The 22,582-nt window shown below is 46.5% G+C and overlaps 2 protein-coding genes across 2 annotated transcripts in view; both read left to right on the top strand.

The window, feature by feature from the left end:
- Window positions 1-1,767, top strand: part of LOC133446709 (phospholipid-transporting ATPase ABCA1-like) — a 118,566-nt gene extending 116,799 nt beyond the window's left edge. Inside the window, exon 49 of the mRNA XM_061724701.1 lies at window positions 1,042-1,767. Coding sequence (XP_061580685.1) covers window positions 1,042-1,233 — 192 coding nt within the window. The 3' untranslated portion in view covers window positions 1,234-1,767. The remainder of the gene's footprint in view (window positions 1-1,041) is intronic.
- Window positions 1,768-5,002: 3,235 nt separating this feature from the next.
- The window catches only part of noa1 (nitric oxide associated 1), a 27,878-nt gene continuing 10,298 nt past the window's right edge, over window positions 5,003-22,582 (top strand). The window contains exons 1-7 of the mRNA XM_061726100.1: window positions 5,003-5,214; window positions 8,506-9,305; window positions 12,165-12,474; window positions 16,881-17,060; window positions 17,646-17,750; window positions 19,472-19,563; window positions 22,240-22,371. Of these exons, the coding sequence (XP_061582084.1) occupies window positions 5,010-5,214; window positions 8,506-9,305; window positions 12,165-12,474; window positions 16,881-17,060; window positions 17,646-17,750; window positions 19,472-19,563; window positions 22,240-22,371 (1,824 nt within the window). The 5' untranslated portion in view covers window positions 5,003-5,009. The remainder of the gene's footprint in view (window positions 5,215-8,505; window positions 9,306-12,164; window positions 12,475-16,880; window positions 17,061-17,645; window positions 17,751-19,471; window positions 19,564-22,239; window positions 22,372-22,582) is intronic.

The raw sequence follows: 22,582 nt of genomic DNA, 5'->3' as shown, positions 1-22,582 counted from the left end.
GACCACTATAGAGGACTACTCCGTCACACAGACCACGCTGGACCAGGTAGCTACATGCTAATGCTAACTACTCCGTCACGCAGACCACGCTGGACCAGGTACATGCTAATGCTAACACGCTATAGAGGACTACTCCGTCACGCAGACCACGCTGGACCAGGTACATGCTAATGCTAACACGCTATAGAGGACTACTCCGTCACGCAGACCACGCTGGACCAGGTAGCTACATGCTAATGCTAACTACTCGGTCACGCAGACCACGCTGGACCAGGTAGCTACATGCTAATGCTAACACTATAGACCACGCTGGACCAGGTATATGCTAATGCTAACACTATAGACCACGCTGGACCAGGTACACGCTAACACGCTAATGCTAACACGTACTAGAGGACTATTCCGTCACGCAGACCACGCTGGACCAGGTAGCTACATGCTAATGCTAACACACTATAGAGGACTATTCCGTCACGCAGACCACGCTGGACCAGGTAGCTACATGCTAATGCTAACTATTCAGTCACGCAGACCACGCTGGACCAGGTACATGCTAACACGCTAATGCTAACACTATAGACCACGCTGGACCAGGTAGCTACATGCTAATGCTAACTATAGACCACGCTGGACCAGGTAGCTACATGCTAATGCTAACTATAGACCACGCTGGACCAGGTAGCTACATGCTAATGCTAACTGTAGACCACGCTGGACCAGGTAGCTACACGCTAACGCTAACAGGTCACGCTGGACCAGGTATTAGTCGGTGACGGATATTTAGTCCGAATGTTGGTTGACGATATTTAGAACCAGTGTGGAGATTAGTCCTTTACCTGATTCTAACGCCAGCTGGTGCCGGGGCTGATGGGAAACGTGCCGGGGCTGATGAAAAACGTCCCGGGGCTGATGGGAAACGCGGTGCCGGGGCTGATGGGAAACGTGCCGGGGCTGATGGGAAACGCGGTGCCGGGGCTGATGGGAAACGTGATGCCGGGGCTGATGGGAAACGTAGTCCTAACCTTCTGGTTCTGGTTCCAGGTGTTCGTGAACTTTGCGAAGGACCAGAGCGACGACTACGTCTCCAAGGACGCTAGCGTGCGGCGGAAGGACGTTAGCGTGCGGCGGAAGGACGTCGCCACCGTGGACATGGCGGCGCTAGGCTCCGCCCACGGGGGCGGGGCCTGCGGGGGCGGAGCCTGCGGGGGCGGAGCCAGCGAGAGCGTCATGTGACCACGCCCCCCCGCTGTGACTGTAGACCCGACCGCGGGGGGCGGAGCCTCCAACGCCGTCGCCATGGCGCCCTGACGCCACTGATGCCAGTCAATGCAACGCTTCCCCCGGGCTAGCGGCTAGCGGCTAACCGCTACCCTCCACCTGCTAGCGTTCCGCCGCTCCTCCTGATTGAGGCGCCGGAACCGTGAAGAGTCCAATCATTTCAAATCGGCCAATCAGAGCCTGTGATTGCTTCAACTGCCACTTCCTGTATTTAAGTTAGCTGTTTTATTGTGGCGGGGTTTCCGCCGTTTCCTGTTAGCTCAGCAGCCAATCAGTGATTTTTACCTTGTTTTTTATAACGGAGCAGAGAAATACCTCGTCAGCTACTGGAAACACTAAAGTATTGATTATGTGATTGATCAGCACCGTGTTTGATCCGCGGAGGTGATTATTGATTATTGATCGGTGATTATTGATTATTGATCGTTGATCGGTGATTATTGATCGTCATGTTTACTGCTGTTACAGCTGAATAAAGACCAAGTTAATCTGCTGCGTCTGAGGCTTCATTCACCCGTAACCCTTAACCCTTAACCTAGAGTACTACAACTGGACCTGCATGAATGAATGAATGAATGAATGAATGAATGAATGAATGAATGAATGAATGAATGAATGAATGAATAGCTTTATTGTCGCTGGTCTGGCGTCCCAGCACAGTGAGATGACATGGCACAGTACCCCAAGTGAGCACCGCGGCCGTTGGCGCGGCTCTCAAACCTGTCGACTGTGTTGGGGGGGCGGGCTGATAAGAGTGGGGGCCGAGGAAGGCGTTGAGATGAGGGAGGTGTGTTTATCAGTAAGTGTGTGTAGCGATAAGTCGTGAACTTCTCTCAGAGCTGCTCCTCAGCCAATGTCCTTGATGTTATCAGACGGCTCGGTCAGTTCTGAAACAGGTCCACAGATGTTCCTGAGAGGGGAGGGTTAGTGGGGGCAGAGTCACCTTGTTTACATTCCACCAGGGAGATTGTGACCAGAGCGATCGGCCAAAAAACGCCCTGTCAAGGTGAGATTAGAATCAACAATTGTATTGAAAAGAAACAGACAGACTCAGTAATTTTCCGTCTACCTTCAGTCTCTGGTTCATCAATGGCGACTCCAAACAGACGAATTTGTGATCAATTCCCGCCAAGCCGAGCTTCCAACTTCTCCAAGGTCTTATCCATCTTGCCAATGAGCTCAAAGACCGCCGCCAGCCTGAGATTCTGTTCAAGAATCACATCCAGCTTACGGCTTTGCTCCCCCAGCGTTAAAGTCTGAGTGTTGATCACCTTGCTTGATCCTTCAGCCACGTCCAGCAGCTCTGAAAGAGCCAGAACAGCTGTCGACGACTTACGCGTTTGTCGATAGACCAGGAATCCCCCTCCTCCGATCAAGAGAAATCCTGCTATCATAAATCCAATTATGAAGCATCTTCAACGTCCTCGACAGACAGAATCACCAAACACAACGGTTTCCAATGTTTCCAGGAATCCATTGTGTTTCCAGCAAAACATGTCCCATCGGGGCAGGAGGGCTCCCTTACCCCCTGACTTCTGGTCGCTGAGAGACCAGTTAATCAATTCCATGATTGTAGAGTTTGGGAGGAGTGAAAAGGAGAGACTCTGAAGATGAGACAGGACAAAAGCAGTAGCAGATAGGGAGGGAGAGGAGCAGAGAAGAGTCCGCCTTCGCCAAGAGCCGGAAGAAGAGAAAAGTACTACAACTGAACCTAAAGTACTACAACTGAACCTAAAGTACTACAACTGAACCTAAAATACTACAACTGGACCTGAAGTACTACAACTGGACCTAAAGTACTACAACTGGACCTGAAGTACTACAACTGAACCTAAAATACTACAACTGGACCTGAAGTACTACAACTGAACCTAAAGTACTACAACTGGACCTAAAGTACTACAACTGAACCTAAAGTACTACAACTGGACCTAAAGTACTACAACTGAACCTAAAATACTACAACTGGACCTGAAGTACTACAACTGGACCTGAAGTACTACAACTGGACCTAAAGTACTACAACTGGACCTAAAGTACTACAACGGAGGGTTAGTAGGTGGTAATTAATCAGACTCTTCATGAGAGAAAACAGTTTAGTTTTCCAGCAGAACTTTGAAGCTCCGGCATCAGAAATCACCATGACAACCACAACTTCCTGCTTTCTGACCCCACGTGACTGGACCAACCAATCAGGAGCAGGAATGACCTGGACCAATCAATCAGGAGCAGGAATGACCTGGACCAATCAATCAGGAGCAGGAATGACCTGGACCAATCAATCAGGAGCAGGAATGACCTGGACCAATCAATCAGGAGCAGGAATGACCTGGACCAATCAATCAGGAGCAGGAATGACCTGGACCAATCAGGAGCAGTAATGACCTGGACCAATCAATCAGGAGCAGTAATGACCTGGACCAACCAATCAGGAGCAGGAATGACCTGGACCAATCAATCAGGAGCAGTAATGACCTGGACCAATCAGGAGCAGGAATGACCTGGACCAATCAGGAGCAGGAATGACCTGGACCAATCAATCAGGAGCAGTAATGACCTGGACCAATCAGGAGCAGGAATGACCTGGACCAATCAGGAGCAGTAATGACCTGGACCAATCAGGAGCAGGAATGACCTGGACCAATCAGGAGCAGGAATGACCTGGACCAATCAGGAGCAGGAATGACCTGGACCAATCAGGAGCAGGAATGACCTGGACCAATCAATCAGGAGCAGGAATGACCTGGACCAATCAGGAGCAGGAATGACCTGGACCAACCAATCAGGAGCAGGAATGACCTGGACCAATCAGGAGCAGGAATGACCTGGACCAATCAGGAGCAGGAATGACCTGGACCAATCAGGAGCAGGAATGACCTGGACCAATCAGGAGCAGGAATGACCTGGACCAATCAATCAGGAGCAGGAATGACCTGGACCAACCAATCAGGAGCAGGAATGACCTGGACCAACCAATCAGGAGCAGGAATGACCTGGACCAATCAGGAGCAGGAATGACCTGGACCAACCAATCAGGAGCAGGAATGACCTGGACCAATCAGGAGCAGGAATGACCTGGACCAATCAGGAGCAGGAATGACCTGGACCAACCAATCAGGAGCAGGAATGACCTGGACCAATCAGGAGCAGGAATGACCTGGACCAACCAATCAGGAGCAGGAATGACCTGGACCAACCAATCAGGAGCAGGAATGACCTGGACCAACCAATCAGGAGCAGGAATGACCTGGACCAATCAATCAGGAGCAGGAATGACCTGGACCAATCAGGAGCAGGAATGACCTGGACCAACCAATCAGGAGCAGGAATGACCTGGACTAATCAGGAGTTTTCACTGTTGTAACTGCTATAAACATCTGACTCTGTAAACATGTCAATAATAAAGCAAATAAATAATTAATTAACTACATAAACAGTGTAAATATATTTTCTATTTCGTCACCTTTAATCTTACAATAATCATGAACTCCCAGCAGGTCAGGAATGATTAATCTTTAAAAAATAATCATAAATTAATAACATTCGTATGTTTTGGTTGTTTTATAATGTTTTATAATGTTTTATAATGTTTTATAATAGTTTTATAATGTTTTATAATGTTTTATAATAGTTTTATAATGTTTTAGTTTTCACCGGAACATAAACAAGGGACGAGGGTGACGTCACGTCCGTGCAGGAAGTGCCGCCGCTGCGCATGCGTGAGCGGGACCATGCTGAAGCTGCTGCAGGTGTGCGGCCGCGCGCACGCGTGGACGAGCCTCAGGCGCGTGTCCGCGGGGGGGGCGCGGGTGGACCCGAACCTGGTCCAGAACCAGAACCTGGTCCAGACCCGGGGGGTCCAGAACCGGAACCGGGGGGTCCAGAGCTGCACCGTGGACCCGAACCTGGAGGAGAAGTTCGTGTTCTTGGACCCAGGTGAGGACGATGGTACCGGTTCAGGGTCAGGGGGGTCAGCTGGACCAGACCGGGTCAGAACCGGGTCAGAACCGGGTCTCCTGGACCAGACCGGGTCTGGACCGGGTCTGGACCGGGTCTGGACCGGGTCTGGACCGGGTCTGGACCGGGTCTGGACCGGGTCTCCTGGACCAGAGAGAAACAAACTAATTAAAAGTAAATGCTAACAGTAAATGAGTAAAATACCAGTGAATGAACCCGGTGTGTCAGACGGAGCTCAGACTGCAGGTTAAACCAGACACGTTCAGTACATATACATGTATCGAGGATCTTTGGTTAAACTGGACTTTATTCCACACACGGAATCCCAGCTGACCCGAACACGCGTTGCTAGGCAACCATAACTCTCCCCGGGACCACGCCCCCTTCCCCACAGTCCTGATGGGCCGTAACTGTGTCGCCACATTGTCATTAAATTTATGTATTTACGTCATTATCCTCCTGAGACCCGGGCTTTTGTTTGATGTGCATTTTTTATGTCTCCTTACTATTTGGGATCAGTAGGACCTCATTTCTGTTGAAATTAAATTTTTGCTTTCTATGTGCTGTTGAATGCTGTCAAATCCAATGGCCTCACATGAGGACAATGGGTTTATTTTCTCTCTATTTCCCTTTCTTGGTCCTGCCCTGCATCCTTGCACATCCTGGTCAGGTTCTAATAATACAAATAAAATACATTTTATTTGCAATATACTCAGCATTTTGAATGAAATGAAGTGCTACAGAGTAAAAACATGGGTATTAGGTTATATCTCTATATCATTTATATTTATATATCATTTTCAATTGTTTTCTTTCCTATTACAAGGAAATAAAAACTTGCTCCACTGGCACTTTACAGACGTTGTAGCTTGCTAATATAACTCAAATATATCAAAAACACATGCCATGTGAAGCTGCAGACGTTATTGTGCATACATATACTAGTTTCAATCATAAAATTAGGTTAGGACTTTTACCTTGTCCATATTTCTGTCGGGAGCTCCATAGAAGACTTTCATTGAGATCCCAGCCATCTTGTTTTTTCCCAAATGAGTGTAATTTCATTATGAGACCACTAGATGGTGCAGGCGGGGGTCCCGGATGAGCACAATGGGTCAATGTTCGTACAAATGAAGTATCATGGCGCAGAACAGCAGAAATGTAATGTCCTCATATGAGAACGCAGGGTCTCAGGAGGATAAATGTATTTATTAATGTCATTAAATGTATTTATGTATTTTATGTTATGGGTGTGAGGTCCGTACTTGTGTCCGCCACACTAGACATAAAAAATAAAATACTATAACTGAACCTAAAATACTACAACTGGACCCAAAGTACTAGAACTAGTGTGGCAGGATGAAGCTGGACCCCAGAGGTTTAGTTGGTAAACAGTGCTGCGTCCGGAATGCCGTACTAAACAGTAAATCAGAATCAGAATCAGAAAAAGCTTTATTTTCAGGTCAGACATAAATCAGACGAGAGAACTTGACTCCGGTTCACACCGATGGCTCCATTAATACGGACGCCATTTTTAGAGGAAGGATGACACTGGGATGGAGGAGGAGGAAAAGGATCTTCACACTGTGTATTATACGGAGCCCCTAAAGGGACATGGATTTTTTTTTAATATATAATGAGTTTTACGCACGCGCTTGAAACCTTTTACGTGCGCGCGTAAAACCTTTAAGTGAGCACGTAAAGTTGTTTAAGTGAGCACGTAAAACGTTGATGCACTCACTAAAAAGTTTCACGCGCTCTCGCAAAACTTCTAAGTGAGCGCCTAAAAGTTGTTCTACGTGAGCGTAAAAACAAGTACATGGGAGTTTTGCTGGAACAGGAGACCGTACAGTTCCTGCTCTGTTTATGATGGAAATGACATTACAGGATTTAGCTGAGCTTTATTTTAACCTGGGACTCCATTATACGGACATTACACTTTGCTTGCAAGTAAACAACTTTACGTGCCCAATTAAGGTTTCACGCACACGTGTAAAACTCATTATAAAAAAAAACTCATTATAAAAAAAAAATCTGTGTCCCTTTAGGGGCACCGTAGTATTAATACCTAGTGTCAAGGTGCAAAAAAAACACCTCAGCACAGAAAAGCAACATACACACAACAAAACAACATCATAGTTCATGGGTATGGGGGGGTGGGCAAGTCGGGGGGGGGTCCCGGCACAGTTCATCCAAGTGAGGGCCGGCGCCTTCGTGGCGCTCGAACCCGGCGACCGTGTCAGGGCTAAGAGGGAGGAGCCGAGGAAGGCGTTGAGATGAGGGAGGTGTGTCAGTAAGTGTGTGTGAAGCGATGAGTCTGTGAACTTCTCTCAGAGCTGCTCCTCAGCCATGTCCTTGATGTTATCAGACGGCTCGGTCAGTTCTGAAACAGGTCCACAGATGTTCCTGAGAGGGGAGGGTTAGTGGGGGCAGAGTCGTTCACATTCCACCAGAGAGATTGTGACCAGAGCGATCGGCCAAAACCGCTGTGTCAAGGTCAGATTATAGAATCAACAGTTATATTGCAAACAGACAGATTCAGTAATTTTCCGTCTGCCTTCAGTCTCTGGTTCATCAATGGCGACTCCAATCACACGAATTTGTGATCAATTCCCGCCAAGCCGAGCTTCCAACTTCTCCAAGGTCTTATCCATCTTGCCAATGAGCTCAAAGACGCCGCCAGCCTGAGATTCTGTTCAAGAATCACATCCAGCTTACGGCTTTGCTCCCCCAGCGTTAAAGTCTGAGTGTTGATCGCCTTGCTTGATCCTTCAGCCACGTCCGGCAGCTCAGAAAGAGCCAGAACAGCTGTCGACGACTTACGCGTTCGTCGGTAGACCAGGAATCCCCCTCCTCCTATCAAGAGAAATCCTGCTATCATAAATCCAATTATGAAGGCATATACTAAAAAGTATACTTAAATTCGGCACACTTTTGAGTAAATATCAGTAGTGTGCATTAATTCGGACGTACTATTAAGAGCACACAGGTCACTTCCAATATTCTTCCCATCCAGTCAAGTGCAATATTCTTCCACTTATTCATGTACATTATCATTCTCTCACTCACTCATCTTTTTTATGGTGTGTATATATATTTATGTTTAATGTTTCCCATTTTGTTGTTTACAGTCTTGACTTGTTTACATAGTTTTTGCATGTGTGCACTTTACGGAGCTGCTGCCTGATCTCATCGTACCAGTATAATGATAATAAAGGCTTTTCACCTATTGTTACTCCCCTAGTAATGAGTTGTTCCTGGTCTGTCCAGGTCCAGGTCCAGGTCCAGGTCCAGGTCCAGGTCTGGACTCTGAAGGTCCAGGTCCAGGTCCAGGTCCAGGTCTGGACTCTGAAGGTCCAGGTCCAGAGGATGATCTGGTCCTCCAGCTCCAGCGTTCCTCGGTCCCCCCAGAACCCCCTCAGGACGGGGCCGCCCCCCCCGGGACCAGGACTGGGACCAGAACCAGAACCAGGACCAGGACTCTGGAGCGCCAGCTGCAGTTGCTGGGGGGCGGGGCCTCTCTGGGGGGCGGGGCCTCCCTGCAGGAGGGGGCGGGGCCAGACTCCCTGATCCAGTTCCAGGACGTGGACTTCCCTCTGGACCAGGACCTGGTTTCTGCACCGCAGAAGAAGAAGAAGAGGAAGGAGCACCGGGTCGTCGGCACCGCCGACGCCACCCAGCCCGTTAGCGACGTGCCGTGCTCCGGCTGCGGCGCGCTGCTGCACTGCAGCGACGCCGCGCTGCCCGGGTTCCTGCCCAGCCACAAGTTCCGGGCCCTGCAGGGCCGGGATGACGGGGCCCCAGGGGTTCTGGGGGCCCCGGGGGGCCCAGAACCCCCGGGGGGCCTGGCCGGGGCCACCTGCCAGCGCTGCCACCTGCTAACGCACCACCACCGGGCCCTGGACCTGAAGCTGACCCGGGACCAGTACCGGGACGTGGTGCGGAGGATCCGGCCCCTGCGGGCCCTGGTTCTGCTGGTCACGGACCTGCTGGACCTGCCCGACTCCGTGGTCCCCGACCTGCCGGACCTGGTGGGGGCCGACAAGACCGTGGTGGTTCTGGGGAACAAGGTACCGATCTGAAACATTATCATTCTGTTTGCAGACGACTCCATGTTTTTATCTGGAGAGTTTATCTGCAGCACAATTCAACACAAGTTCATTCAAGTGTTGACATCAACATTAAAAACAGCAAGACACAATTAAAACATAAATAACAAATAAAATTAAAGCTGCAAGCAGCGATGAACGGGCCCTCGCGTGTGCAATTTTCACCAATTTAGGTCAAGGACTCCATACAGAATCTGATGAACCACCATGACTCTTTATGTCAAACCATTCAAAAGTTATAGTAGAAAATAGGAACTATCAAATATCGACCAATCAGAAGAAGGGGTGGAGCTAATTTACACCAATTATGGTCAAGGACTCAATACCGAGTCCGATGACACCACCCACGACTCTTTATGTCAAAACATTCAAAAGTTATGGCAGAATCACATATCGGCCAATCAGCTACTAGCATCACTTCCTGTTTAGCGTTGAAGTTAGACGCGGCGCCACGGCCACGCCATTTCACCAAAACTCACGATTTTGATAACTTTTCATGGTTAACGTCTTTTGTGTCTCCTGAGCGAGTTTTATGTGGAACGGACGATCCTGCTAGGAGGAGTTTGTTAAAGTACCACACGTGAAAATGGAAGAAATTGCGTCAAAATTAGACGATTAATTCAAAATGTCCGACTTCCTGTTGGGTTTGGGCCATGGCGCCAAGAGACTTTTCTTTAAGTTGTGACATGATACAGGTGCCTAACGGCTCAACAGCGCCCCCTAGAAAACTTTGTGCCTCAAGCCCCACAATACGGTTTGACGTACATGCACGAAAATCGCTACACACCTGTATCATGTCACAACTTAAAGAAAAGTCTCTTGGCGCCATGGCCCAAACCCAACAGGAAGTCGGCCATTTTCAATTATTATTATTATTCCTCACGCTTTTTTTGTCCGTTAATGCTGCCCGAACCGTAACCTTCACCCATGCATGTCAGACACCGTTAGATGCGTCTCCATCGTGGCCTCGATGGGCATTACTTTTCTCAGTCTAAAGTGTTACCGTGGCAACGCTAGATGCCAAAAAGCAAAAAAAAAGCCTAAAATTCGGACGCTTATTGCTCGGCCGAACTTTATCGTAGAGACATCGTTCAAATTTACAAACACTCGGCCCGATTGGCACTAAAGGACCGTACAACCTCATCATGCTACTTATTACGGTTTTTGCGATATTTATCTTTCAATTTAAAAATAAATTCTGTTTTATTTTGGACACTTGTTGCTAGGCAACGGTTTATCGTACAGACATCATTACAACATTGACAAACCTGGGACGTGTTGTACTACAACATATTTTAGTCTCATCATGCTAGCTGTTACGGTTTTTGAGATATTCAATTATTCTCATTTTGATGCGAAAAGTTTGATATTTAATGGTTTGCATTAATGGGCGTGGCCTAACGGCTCAACAGCGCCCCCTAGAAAACTTTGTGCCTCAAGCCCCACAATACGGTTTGACGTACATGCACCAAAATCGCTACACACCTGTATCATGTCACAACTTAAAGAAAAGTCTCTTGGAGCCATGGCCCAAACCCAACAGGAAGTCGGCCATTTTGAATTAATCGTGTCATTTTGGCGCAATTTCTTCCATTTTCACGTGTCGTACTTTAACAAACTCCTCCTAGCAGGATTGTCCGTTCCACATAAAACTCACTCAGGAGACACAAAAGACGTTAACCATGAAAAGTTATCAAAATCATGAGTTTTCGTAAAATGGCGCGCGTCAAACTTCAACGAAGGAAGTGATACTAGTAGCTGATTGGTCCATATTTCATAGTTCCTACTTCCTGCCATAACTTTTGAATGATTTGACATATAGAGTCCTGGTGGTTCATCGGACTCGAGTTTGAGTCATTGACCATAATTGGTGAAAATTGCACGCGTGAGGGCTAGGCCTGTGTTGAAAAAAATCGATTTTCTGATTCTAAATCGATTTTCATATTAATTCCTAAAAATCGATTTGTATGTCTAAAGATCGATTTAAAAAAAAAAAAAAAAAAATTGATACCATTTTTTTTTTTTTTTTTTTTTTTTTTTTCCATCATTCCATTTTTGCCTGGTGAACTTTAATCCCAGTAGTTTTGAAAACTCCTGAACTAAATGAACTTTTCTTTAGAGAAAATGCTGGACATTTCAGCTTAAATTTCTAAATGTTATATTAGTTAAATGAAGTTCATATTATCTATATTTACTAGAGCTTGTTTGGTTTCTCTGTTATCGGACACGGTTTGTCATGAAATACCTGAAAAACACCGGTGCTTCATGTCCAGCTGTGTCTGGTGACACAATAAACCAGACAAGATAAAATAATCTGTTTACTGCTTGAGATGTTGTAATTTCTTTCTTTTTTTGCACTTTAAATGGATATTGAAATGCCTATTTGAGTTATTTATTTCTTAGTTATTTCACAATAATTATTGTGAAATTATTATTTCAATAGTTATTTTACAGTCATATAATCCAGGAAACACTAACCCAAATCAATATCGGATCAGATCAAATGGTGATAATCGATTCTGAATCTTAAGAATCGGAATCAAATCGATTCTTGACATTTGAATCGATACCCAGCTCTAGTGAGGGCCCGTTCATCCGTTCATCGCTGCTGCAGCTTTAGTTTTAGTTTATTTCTACCTGCAGCGTCTGTACTTTCTAAACGGTTGTATGTTTAAGGTGGACCTGCTGCCGGGCGACTCGCCCAACTACCTGCAGCGTCTGTACTTTCTAAACGGTTGTATATTTAAGGTGGACCTGCTGCCGGGCGACTCGCCCAACTACCTGCAGCGTCTGTACTTTCTAAACGGTTGTATATTTAAGGTGGACCTGCTGCCGGGCGACTCGCCCAACTACCTGCAGCGTCTGCGGCGCCGGCTGCTCCAGAGCTGCCGCGACGCCGGCTACGGCGAGCAGGTGAGCGACGTGCACCTGATCTCCGCTAAGACGGGCTACGGCATCGAGGAGCTAATCACTAGCCTGCAGCGCTCCTGGAAATACCGCGGAGACGTGTACCTGGTGGGCAGCGCTAACGCCGGCAAGTCCACGCTCTTCAACACGCTGCTGGACTCCGACTACTGCAAGACCCGGGCTAGCGACGCCGTCGGGAGGGCTACCATCTCCCCCTGGCCCGGTAGGTACCGCTGTAGCCTGTAGCATGTAGCCTGTAGCATTCACCCTGGGGGCGGGTCGGGCCTCCTATGTTAGCATGAAGAGCTACTAGCTATGGACCTTCTCCATTATCTTCCTGAAGAAGAACAGGCCGGATCCAGGAGTTTTTATCCTGTCCTGATTGTTGAGGAGCTGCAGCTGGGAGAGCAGGTGAAAGGAGTGAGTGACGAGGCGGGCGTGGCTAACGAGGTGGGCGTGGCTGACGAGGCGGGCGTGGCTAACCAGGTGGGCGTGGCTAACCAGGTGGGTGTGGCTGGCAGATGGGCTGAGCACGAAAGAGGGGAGTGGAAAATTACTGAAGGCAGATCAGAGCGGAGGACTGACCATGACATTTAGGGAGTAAAGTTGTACTTTAATCTAGCGTTAGGGAGTAAAGTTGTACTTTAATCTAGTATTAGGTAGTAAAGTTGTACTTTAATCAAGTATTAGGTAGTAAAGTTGTACTTTAATCTAGTATTAGGTAATAAAGTTGTACTTTAATCTATTATTAGGTAGTAAAGTTGTACTTTAATGTAGTATTAGGTAATAAAGTTGTACTTTAATCTATTATTAGGTAGTAAAGTTGTACTTTAATGTAGTATTAGGTAATAAAGTTGTACTTTAATCTATTATTAGGTAGTAAAGTTGTACTTTAATGTAGTATTAGGTAATAAAGTTGTACTTTAATCTATTATTAGGTAGTAAAGTTGTACTTTAATGTAGTATTAGGTAGACCCTCCAGGAATCCGCGATTCCGTGATCGCGGAATTTTTCGCGGATTTCACGGCTGTCCGTGGATTTACAGACCTTCCGTGGATTTCAATGTCTGGTGCAGAAAAATCACTTTTACTGGGGTTAATATTGCATATGTCCGCGCTGAATATGCGAATGATGCGGGGCTCGCTTGATTTCACCGCATCATCGCCGCACATTTTCGCATAAAGTTTGGAAAAAGGGTTTTGTGAGTGACATGTCGGGACGCCCGGTCGCGACGTGCGGGACCCGCCCGGGGACCTCCGCACCCCTCGCAGAAACCGCCACCCCCCAAACAGCAGCTCTCACCCGCGGGGGTGAGAGGAAAAAGAGAGTCCACCGGCAGCCCGTCCCTCCGCGCTGACCGCGCACCACTGCGCCTGCAGAGGCGGAGCTCCCATCCACTTGGGGGATCTTGGCGGCGGACGCGTGGGGGGATGGAGCTCTGTCTCGTCCCCTCGCCGCGCCGGTGCGCCCGGCAATCACCCGAGCACTGAGCCGCGGGCTGGAGGGAGAGAGGCGGCCGGCCCGGGGGCCGCCACCGCCCCGCCCCTCTCCTCTCCACCTGCTCTCCTTTTTTTTTCTCCTACGACCTCAGATCAGACGAGACAACCCGCTGAATTTAAGAGGGAAGAGCTCAGCGCTGAATCCGCAACTTCCTGCATATATCACATATTTTGCAACTTCCAGCATATTCCGCAATTTCACCGCATAAAAGCACATAAAAAACCCCCACATTTAATCGCAAAATCAAGGATTTTTGCCCGCGTTTTTCTGGAGGGTCTAATTAGGTAGTAAAGTTGTACTTTAATCTAGCATTAGGTAGTAAAGTTGTACTTTAATCTAGTATTAGGTAGTAAAGTTGTACATTAATCTAGTATTAGGTAGTAAAGTTGTACTTTAATCAAGTATTATGTAGTAAAGTTGTACTTTAATCTAGTTTTAGGTAGTAAAGTTGTACTTTAATCAAGTATTAGGTAGTAAAGTTGTACTTTAATCTAGTTTTAGGTAGTAAAGTTGTACATTAATCTAGTATTAGGTAGTAAAGTTGTACTTTAATGTAGTATTAGGTAATAAAGTTGTACTTTAATGTAGTATTAGGTAGTAAAGTTGTACTTTAATCTAGTTTTAGGTAGTAAAGTTGTACTTTAATCAAGTATTAGGTAGTAAAGTTGTACTTTAATCTAGTTTTAGGTAGTAAAGTTGTACTTTAATCAAGTATTAGGTAGTAAAGTTGTACTTTAATGTAGTATTAGGTAATAAAGTTGTACTTTAATGTAGTATTAGGTAGTAAAGTTGTACTTTAATCTAGTTTTAGGTAGTAAAGTTGTACTTTAATGTAGTATTAGGTAGTAAAGTTGTACTTTAATCTAGTTTTAGGTAGTAAAGTTGTACTATAATCTTGTATTAGGTAGTAAAGTAGTACTTTAATCTTGTATTAGGTAGTAAAGTTGTACTTTAATCTAGTTTTAGGTAGTAAAGTTGTACTTTAATGTAGTATTAGGTAGTAAAGTTGTACTTTAATCTAGTTTTAGGTAGTAAAGTTGTACTATAATCTTGTATTAGGTAGTAAAGTAGTACTTTAATCTTGTATTAGGTAGTAAAGTTGTACTTTAATCTAGTTTTAGGTAGTAAAGTTGTACTTTAATCGGACCTCTGGGTCAGGAACTATGTGTTGGGCCACAAAGTTGTGCTGGTTCAGTCATTAGTTAATAGTTATTAATAATTGTCTTACGATAATTATTAATAATTAATAAAGAAGATAACTGATCAAAATGAATCAATCAAAACGGAGCAGCAGCTGATTTATCAGGAAATAATAACTAAACACAGACCTTCTTCAGGCCTGATCAGGGAGCTAGTAGCTCTTCATGCTAACATCAATTTCACTTCTAAAGAGGTAGTTTTACCTACGAGGTTCCAAAGCTGATAGTTTTGGCCCCGTCACTTTTCTCCCACAGCTTTTCTTTCTTTTTAAAACGTTCTTTGATTGTCGGCTGTCTCAGCGCAGCCGCGGTCGCGGCGACGTAGCTACTCGCTGTAGCTACTCGCTGTAGCTACTCGCTGTAGCTACTCGCTGTAGCTACTCGCTGTAGCTACAGCGAGTAGCTACAGCGAGTAGCTACTCGCTGTAGCTACTCGCTGTAGCTACAGCGAGTAGCTACTCGCTGTAGCTACTCGCTGTAGCTACTCGCTGTACGTCTTTTCATGCTAGGTCTTCAGGTGCGGAATAAGGTTTGTCGTATTGTCGTAATATTACGAGAATACAGTCGTAATTAATGAGATTAAAGTGGTAATTAATGAGAATAAAGTGGTTCTCACTGTACGTCTTCAGGTGGAATAAGGTTTGTCGTTTAGGACCGGCCTTTTCAAACGTTTGGTTGTTGAGTTGCCGTCGCTTTCACGTTTCTAGTGTTTCCACTTCAGACATGGTCTCCGTTTATCTGAGCGTAGTTACTGTAGCTGTCGTTATCTATCCATATCTGATGTTTAAAAACATTAATAACCAGGTTTGTCCCCATACTTTTTATACCGATACCGATGTTTTGAAAATGACGTGATCGGCCGTTGGTTCTAACCCGGTTTGTTCCAGGAACTACCCTGGACCTGAACCAGTTCTAACCGGTTTGTTCCAGGAACTACCCTGGACCTGAACCAGTTCTAACCGGTTTGTTCCAGGAACTACCCTGGACCTGAACCAGTTCTAACCGGTTTGTTCCAGGAACTACCCTGGACCTGAACCAGTTCTAACCGGTCTGTTCCAGGAACCAGTTCTAACCGGTCTGTTCCAGGAACTACCCTGGACCTGAACCAGTTCTAACCGGTCTGTTCCAGGAACTACCCTGGACCTGAACCAGTTCTAACCGGTTTGTTCCAGGAACTACTCTGGACCTGAACCAGTTCTAACCGGTCTGTTCCAGGAACTACCCTGGACCTGAACCAGTTCTAACCGGTCTGTTCCAGGAACCAGTTCTAACCGGTCTGTTCCAGGAACTACTCTGGACCTGAACCAGTTCTAACCGGTCTGTTCCAGGAACCAGTTCTAACCGGTCTGTTCCAGGAACTACCCTGGACCTGAACCAGTTCTAACCGGTTTGTTCCAGGAACTACCCTGGACCTGAACCAGTTCTAACCGGTCTGTTCCAGGAACCAGTTCTAACCGGTCTGTTCCAGGAACTACCCTGGACCTGAACCAGTTCTAACCGGTCTGTTCCAGGAACTACCCTGAACCAGTTCTAACCGGTCTGTTCCAGGAACTACCCTGGACCTGAACCAGTTCTAACCGGTCTGTTCCAGGAACCAGTTCTAACCGGTCTGTTCCAGGAACTACCCTGGACCTGAACCAGTTCTAACCGGTTTGTTCCAGGAACTACCCTGGACCTGAACCAGTTCTAACCGGTCTGTTCCAGGAACTACCCTGGACCTGAACCAGTTCTAACCGGTCTGTTCCAGGAACCAGTTCTAACCGGTCTGTTCCAGGAACTACTCTGGACCTGAACCAGTTCTAACCGGTTTGTTCCAGGAACTACCCTGGACCTGAACCAGTTCTAACCGGTTTGTTCCAGGAACCAGTTCTAACCGGTCTGTTCCAGGAACTACTCTGGACCTGAACCAGTTCTAACCGGTCTGTTCCAGGAACTACCCTGGACCTGCTCCGGTTCCCGATCCTCAACCCGACGGCCAATCGGATGTTCCGGAGGAGAGAGCGGCTGAAGGAGGCGGAGCTTCAGACGGAGGAGGCGGAGCTGGAGGCGGAGCTAGCGCCAGACCAGCGGAGGAGGATGCAGATGCTGAGTCGCCATGGTTACCTCGTGGGTGAGAGAGGGGGCGGGGTCAGGGAGGGGGCGGGGCCAGAGGGCAGGGGGCGGGGCCAGAGGGGAGGGGGCGGGGCCATGGGAGGGGGCGGGGCCAGAGGGGAGGGGCCAGAGGGCAGGGGGCGGGGCCAGAGGGGAGGGGGCGGGGCCATGGGAGGGGGCGGGGCCAGAGGGGAGGGGCCAGAGGGCAGGGGGCGGGGTCAGATGGGAGGGGGCGGGGCCAGTATTGTATTATTAGCTATAAAAATTAGGAGGTGAGAAAGTATCATGAATTTTATTTCAGGATGAAAATAAACTTTACTACCAAATACTAGATAAAAGTACAACTTTACTACCTAATACTAGATTAAAGTATAACTTTACTACCTAATACTAGATTAAAGTATAACTTTACTATTGAGGCCACGCCCCCTCCAGAGATAACCACGCCCCTTCTAGAGACGATTACGTGGTGGGGTCAGAGGTCAGGGGGCGGGGCCAGGACTGGGGGCGGGGCCACTCACCACCTCCGTCTCCTCAGGGCGGGTGGTTGGGGGCGGGGCCTGGGTGAAGGGGGCGTGGCCACTCATCACCTCCCTCTCCTCAGGGCGGGTGGGACGGACGTTTCGGGCCGACGGATCCACGAGAGACGAGATCCAGTTTGATCCGGACAGTCTGGCGTTTGGAGACGAGGAGGAGACGAAGACGGCAGGTACGATCTGATTGGACCAGGAGCTGTGATGTCATCAGCAGATGCTCCTCCCCTCTGCAGGTCTGCAGGTCACATGACCAGCTGTGATGTCATCAGCAGAGAGCCACGCTTAAACACTTAGGCCGCGTTCAGACTGCAGGCAAATCTGATTCATATCTGATTCCTTCTCATATCCGTATATTTTCAGGGCTGACTGTCCACACTGTTTTTAGCAAGTGTGCAAATGGGATCTGACTCTGTTCAGACTGGGCCACATCACTGACTGATCTGACGGGTTGCCGTAGCAACGACGTCGGAGCGGAGGCGTCACCCAGCGCGTGTATTGTGTGAAGTCATGTAATTCTTTTATATATATAAAAAATCCCAAAATATCTGTACCGTTCCTGATTGGGTCGGCACTGCACATCATTTTTAGACATAACAATGAACGCATACCGCAAAAGTTGTCTCGGCGGAGGAACCCGACGTCCCAGCAAAATGAGAAACAGAGAAAGGTGTTCAGAACAAAACCACCAGCAAACTAACAAACCAACCAACAAAGCTCAAAGTTAACAAAACCAACCAGCAATGAACAACAAATGAGCTGACGGGCTGCAGGTTCAGGCTCTCAGCGCGACTGAGGGCTGATTTATGATTTATGGTTCCGCGTTACACCAACGCAGACCTACGGCGTAGGGTACGCGGCGACCCGCACCTACGTGGAAATGCAGTCTTCTTTCTGCTATTAAAACATGATTTGTAATGTGAATTTGCAACACTCAAACTACAAATAATAGTTTTTGACGTGACATCAGAGATTGTACATGCTCTCTGTGAAAGGATGAGTAGCTCCACAACTGGAAATGGGCGGGTGGTTTGGAGCGTCTGGGACAGTCATATCCCATCTGAGTGTTTGGATGTTCAGACTGAGACGCATCTGCACAAATGAGATAATGATCGGATATGAAACTACCTCCCGGAGGTGGTTTGATCTGGTTTGATCTGGTTTGCAAAAATGGGATCTCATGCGGTTTGGGACTGTTCAGACTTCAAAAGAGTCGTCCAGTTTCAATCTGGATGGGCTAAAGATCGGATATTTGCCTGCAGTCTGAACGCGGCCTTAAACACTTAGGAATGTTGGAATGTTATTGTAATTACAGTCTCAAGGTTAAGATGTTAAGATGTCAGAGTTTTACGGAAAAAAAATATTCTCGTAATATTACGACTTTATTCTCGTAACATTACGACTTTATTCTTGTAATATTACGACTTTATTCTCGTAACATTACGACTTTATTTATAAATAGGAATAATCACATGACCAGCTGTTTCTCTCAGGTCACATGACCAGCTGTTTCTCTCAGGTCACATGACCAGCTGTTTCTCTCTCAGGTCACATGACCAGCTGTTTCTCTCAGGTCACATGACCAGCTGTTTCTCTCTCAGGTCACATGACCAGCTGTTTCTCTCAGGTCACATGACCAGCTGTTTCTCTCAGGTCACATGACCAGCTGTTTCTCTCTCAGGTCACATGACCAGCTGTTTCTCTCTCAGGTCACATGACCAGCTGTTTCTCTCAGGTCACATGACCAGCTGTTTCTCTCAGGTCACATGACCAGCTGTTTCTCTCTCAGGTCACATGACCAGCTGTTTCTCTCTCAGGTCACATGACCAGCTGTTTCTCTCTCAGGTCACATGACCAGCTGTTTCTCTCAGGTCACATGACCAGCTGTTTCTCTCAGCTGTTTCCAGGTCACATGACCAGCTGAGCTCCAACGAGGTGAAAGACGCTCATTGGCTGTTCGACACGCCGGGAATCCTGAAGGAGAACGATGTGAGTCTTTACCTTTATTTATCCTTTATTTATCCTTTATCCTTTATCCTTTATTTATCCTTTATTTATCCTTTATTTATCCTTTATTTATCCTTTATTTATCCTTTATTTATCCTTTATTTATCCTTTATTCTTTATTTATCCTTTATTTATCCTTTATCCTACCTTTATCCTTTATCCTTTATTTATCCTTTATTTATCCTTCATTTATCCTTTATTTATCCTTTATCCTTTATTTATCCTTTATCCTTTATTTATCCTTTATTTATCCTTTATTTATCATTTATCCTTTATTTATCCTTCATTTATCCTTCATTTATCCTTTATTTATCCTTCATTTATCCTTTATTTATCCTTTATTTATCCTTTATCCTTTATTTATCCTTCCTTTATTTATCCTTTATCCTTTATTTATCCTTTATTTATCCTTTATCCTTTATTTATCCTTCATTTATCCTTTATTCTTTATTTATCCTTCATTTATCCTTTATTCTTTATTTATCCTTCATTTATCATTTATTCTTTATTTATCCTTCATTTATCCTTTATCCTTTATTTATCCTTTATTTATTCTTTATTTATCCTTTATTTATTCTTTATTTATCCTTTATTTATCCTTTATTTATCCTTTATCCTTTATTTATCCTTTATCCTTCCTTCATCCTTTATTTATCCTTTATTTATCCTTTATTTATCCTTTATCCTTTATTTATCCTTTATCCTTCCTTCATCCTTTATTTATCCTTCATTTATCCTTTATTTATTCTTTATTCTTTATTTATCCTTTATTTATCCTTTATTTATCCTTTATTTATTCTTTATTTATCCTTTATTTATTCTTTATTTATCCTTTATCCTTTATTTATCCTTTATTTATCCTTTATTTATTCTTTATTTATCCTTTATCCTTTATTTATCCTTCCTTCATCCTTTCTCTAATAGGGCTTGGTCGTCTTGACGTCATCACATGGCGGAGCCGCCATGTTGGAAGCTACTTTAGCTGCTAGCTTAGCTGCTCTTCCGACCACTGTAACAGACGTGCTCCCTCTTCGTTGTGTCTTAGCCTACCGGTACTTGTAATCGTTACTTTCCGTTATTCTGGAACCATGGTAACCGTTGCTGTGTTGTAGCTGCAGCAGCTCCACACAACAGACGTGGGGAAAAGATCCTAATGGTTTAACTTTTCAACGGTTTCCTGCTCGGAGGCAGAACCACGGAGGCCGAGTATCTGAGATAACAAAGAGTCGTCGGCTCGGTTGGATCGCGGCTGTAACGAGTCCGACCAAACATAGCGTTCCTCGGTAAACAAACAAACACGCACACAGACGTGCGTCGGATCAAAACACGGGTTTATTAAACCACAAACAAACACTAACACAGACCGGGGTCGGATCATTCACACAGGTTTTATTCCCCACTTCTCCAGCTAAACGCAGTTGCTGGCCAGCTCTCTGCGGTGATTAACCCCAATCTTCAGATAAAACTAGCTTGTTGAGGAAAAAATATTAACTCTATTTGTAGCTGCAGAGGAAAAAAATAATCTCACGAGGAAAACAAAAATATTGCTCACGCCTCGGAGCCTCTTCAGCATAATATAGCAGTCAAAAAAAAAGAAAAGAGAAGTAAGAGGGATACAAAACATGTACTGTATGTTGTACTATTATACTAATTTATTGAAACACATGGCGAGTCAAACATTTACCAAACACTCCTAAACAAGGTAGCCTAAGACAACGGTTGTGCAGAACTGCAGCAGTAAATCCTCGTCTGAGCTCCATTCTTCAGTAGGGATTTCATATGGATCCAGACCGTTAATAATCATTATTTTATCCATAAACCGCTCCCTGGCTTCCTTGTTTAAGGTTCCCGGTAAATTCCAGTTCCTTTCCAGCAGTTTAACATCTTTTTCTTGTGTTCCGTCTGTTCTGTTGCTGCTACTGCTGGTCGTTTACACTCACAACGCTGCCAACATGGCCGCCGCCTCCCAGAATGCACCTTGGTGACCAAGCCCTGTTCTTTATTCATTCATTAAAAGAAAAACAAAACAGCTCAATATTTCCTTAAATCCCCCCCAGGTCCTAAAGCCCTCTCTGTCCCCCCCAGGTCCTAAAGCCCTCTCTGTCCCCCCCAGGTCCCCCAGGTCCTAAAGCCCTCTCTGTCCCCCCCAGGTCCTAAAGCCCTCTCTGTCCCCCCCAGGTCCTAAAGCCCTCTCTGTCCCCCCCAGGTCCCCCAGGTCCTAAAGCCCTCTCTGTCCCCCCCAGGTCCCCCAGGTCCTAAAGCCCTCTCTGTCCCCCCCAGGTCCTAAAGCCCTCTCTGTCCCCCCCAGGTCCTAAAGCCCTCTCTGTCCCCCCCAGGTCCCCCAGGTCCTAAAGCCCTCTCTGTCCCCCCCAGGTCCCCCAGGTCCTAAAGCCCTCTCTGTCCCCCCCAGGTCCTAAAGCCCTCCGTTTCCCCCCCAGGTCCCCCAGGTCCTAAAGCCCTCTCTGTCCCCCCCAGGTCCTAAAGCCCTCTCTGTCCCCCCCAGGTCCTAAAGCCCTCCGTTTCCCCCCAGGTCCTAAAGCCCTCCGTTTCCCCCCAGGTCCTAAAGCCCTCCGTTTGTCCCCCAGGTCCTAAAGCCCTCCGTTTGTCCCCAGGTCCCCCCGGTCCCCCAGGTCCTAAAGCCCTCCGTTTGTCCCCCAGGTCCTCCAGGTCCTCCAGGACCACGAGGTCCAGCTGGTTCTTCCCTCCAGGGCTCTGGTTCCTCGGACCTTCGTCCTGAAACCCGGGACGGTTCTGTTTGTGGGCGGAATGTTCCGGATCGACTTCCTGCAGGTCAGAGTCTGTTATTGATCTGTGGGATTATTTACCGTATGTTAGTGACCATTAGACTATAGAAACATCTTATTTTTATTTTTTAAATGTACCGCGTACCCAATGTCCCGTTGTATTATTAAGGAGGACGTAGTTGAGGCTTCGTGGGTTCACATACTGGCTTCACAAAACTCTGTGCCAATGATTAATATTTATCATCCTCCAAACTCAA

The sequence above is a fragment of the Cololabis saira genome, chromosome 7 (genome assembly GCF_033807715.1).
Source record: "Cololabis saira isolate AMF1-May2022 chromosome 7, fColSai1.1, whole genome shotgun sequence".
Taxonomy (NCBI): Eukaryota; Metazoa; Chordata; class Actinopteri; order Beloniformes; family Belonidae; genus Cololabis; species Cololabis saira.
This window is presented reverse-complemented; position numbering and strand designations above follow the sequence as displayed.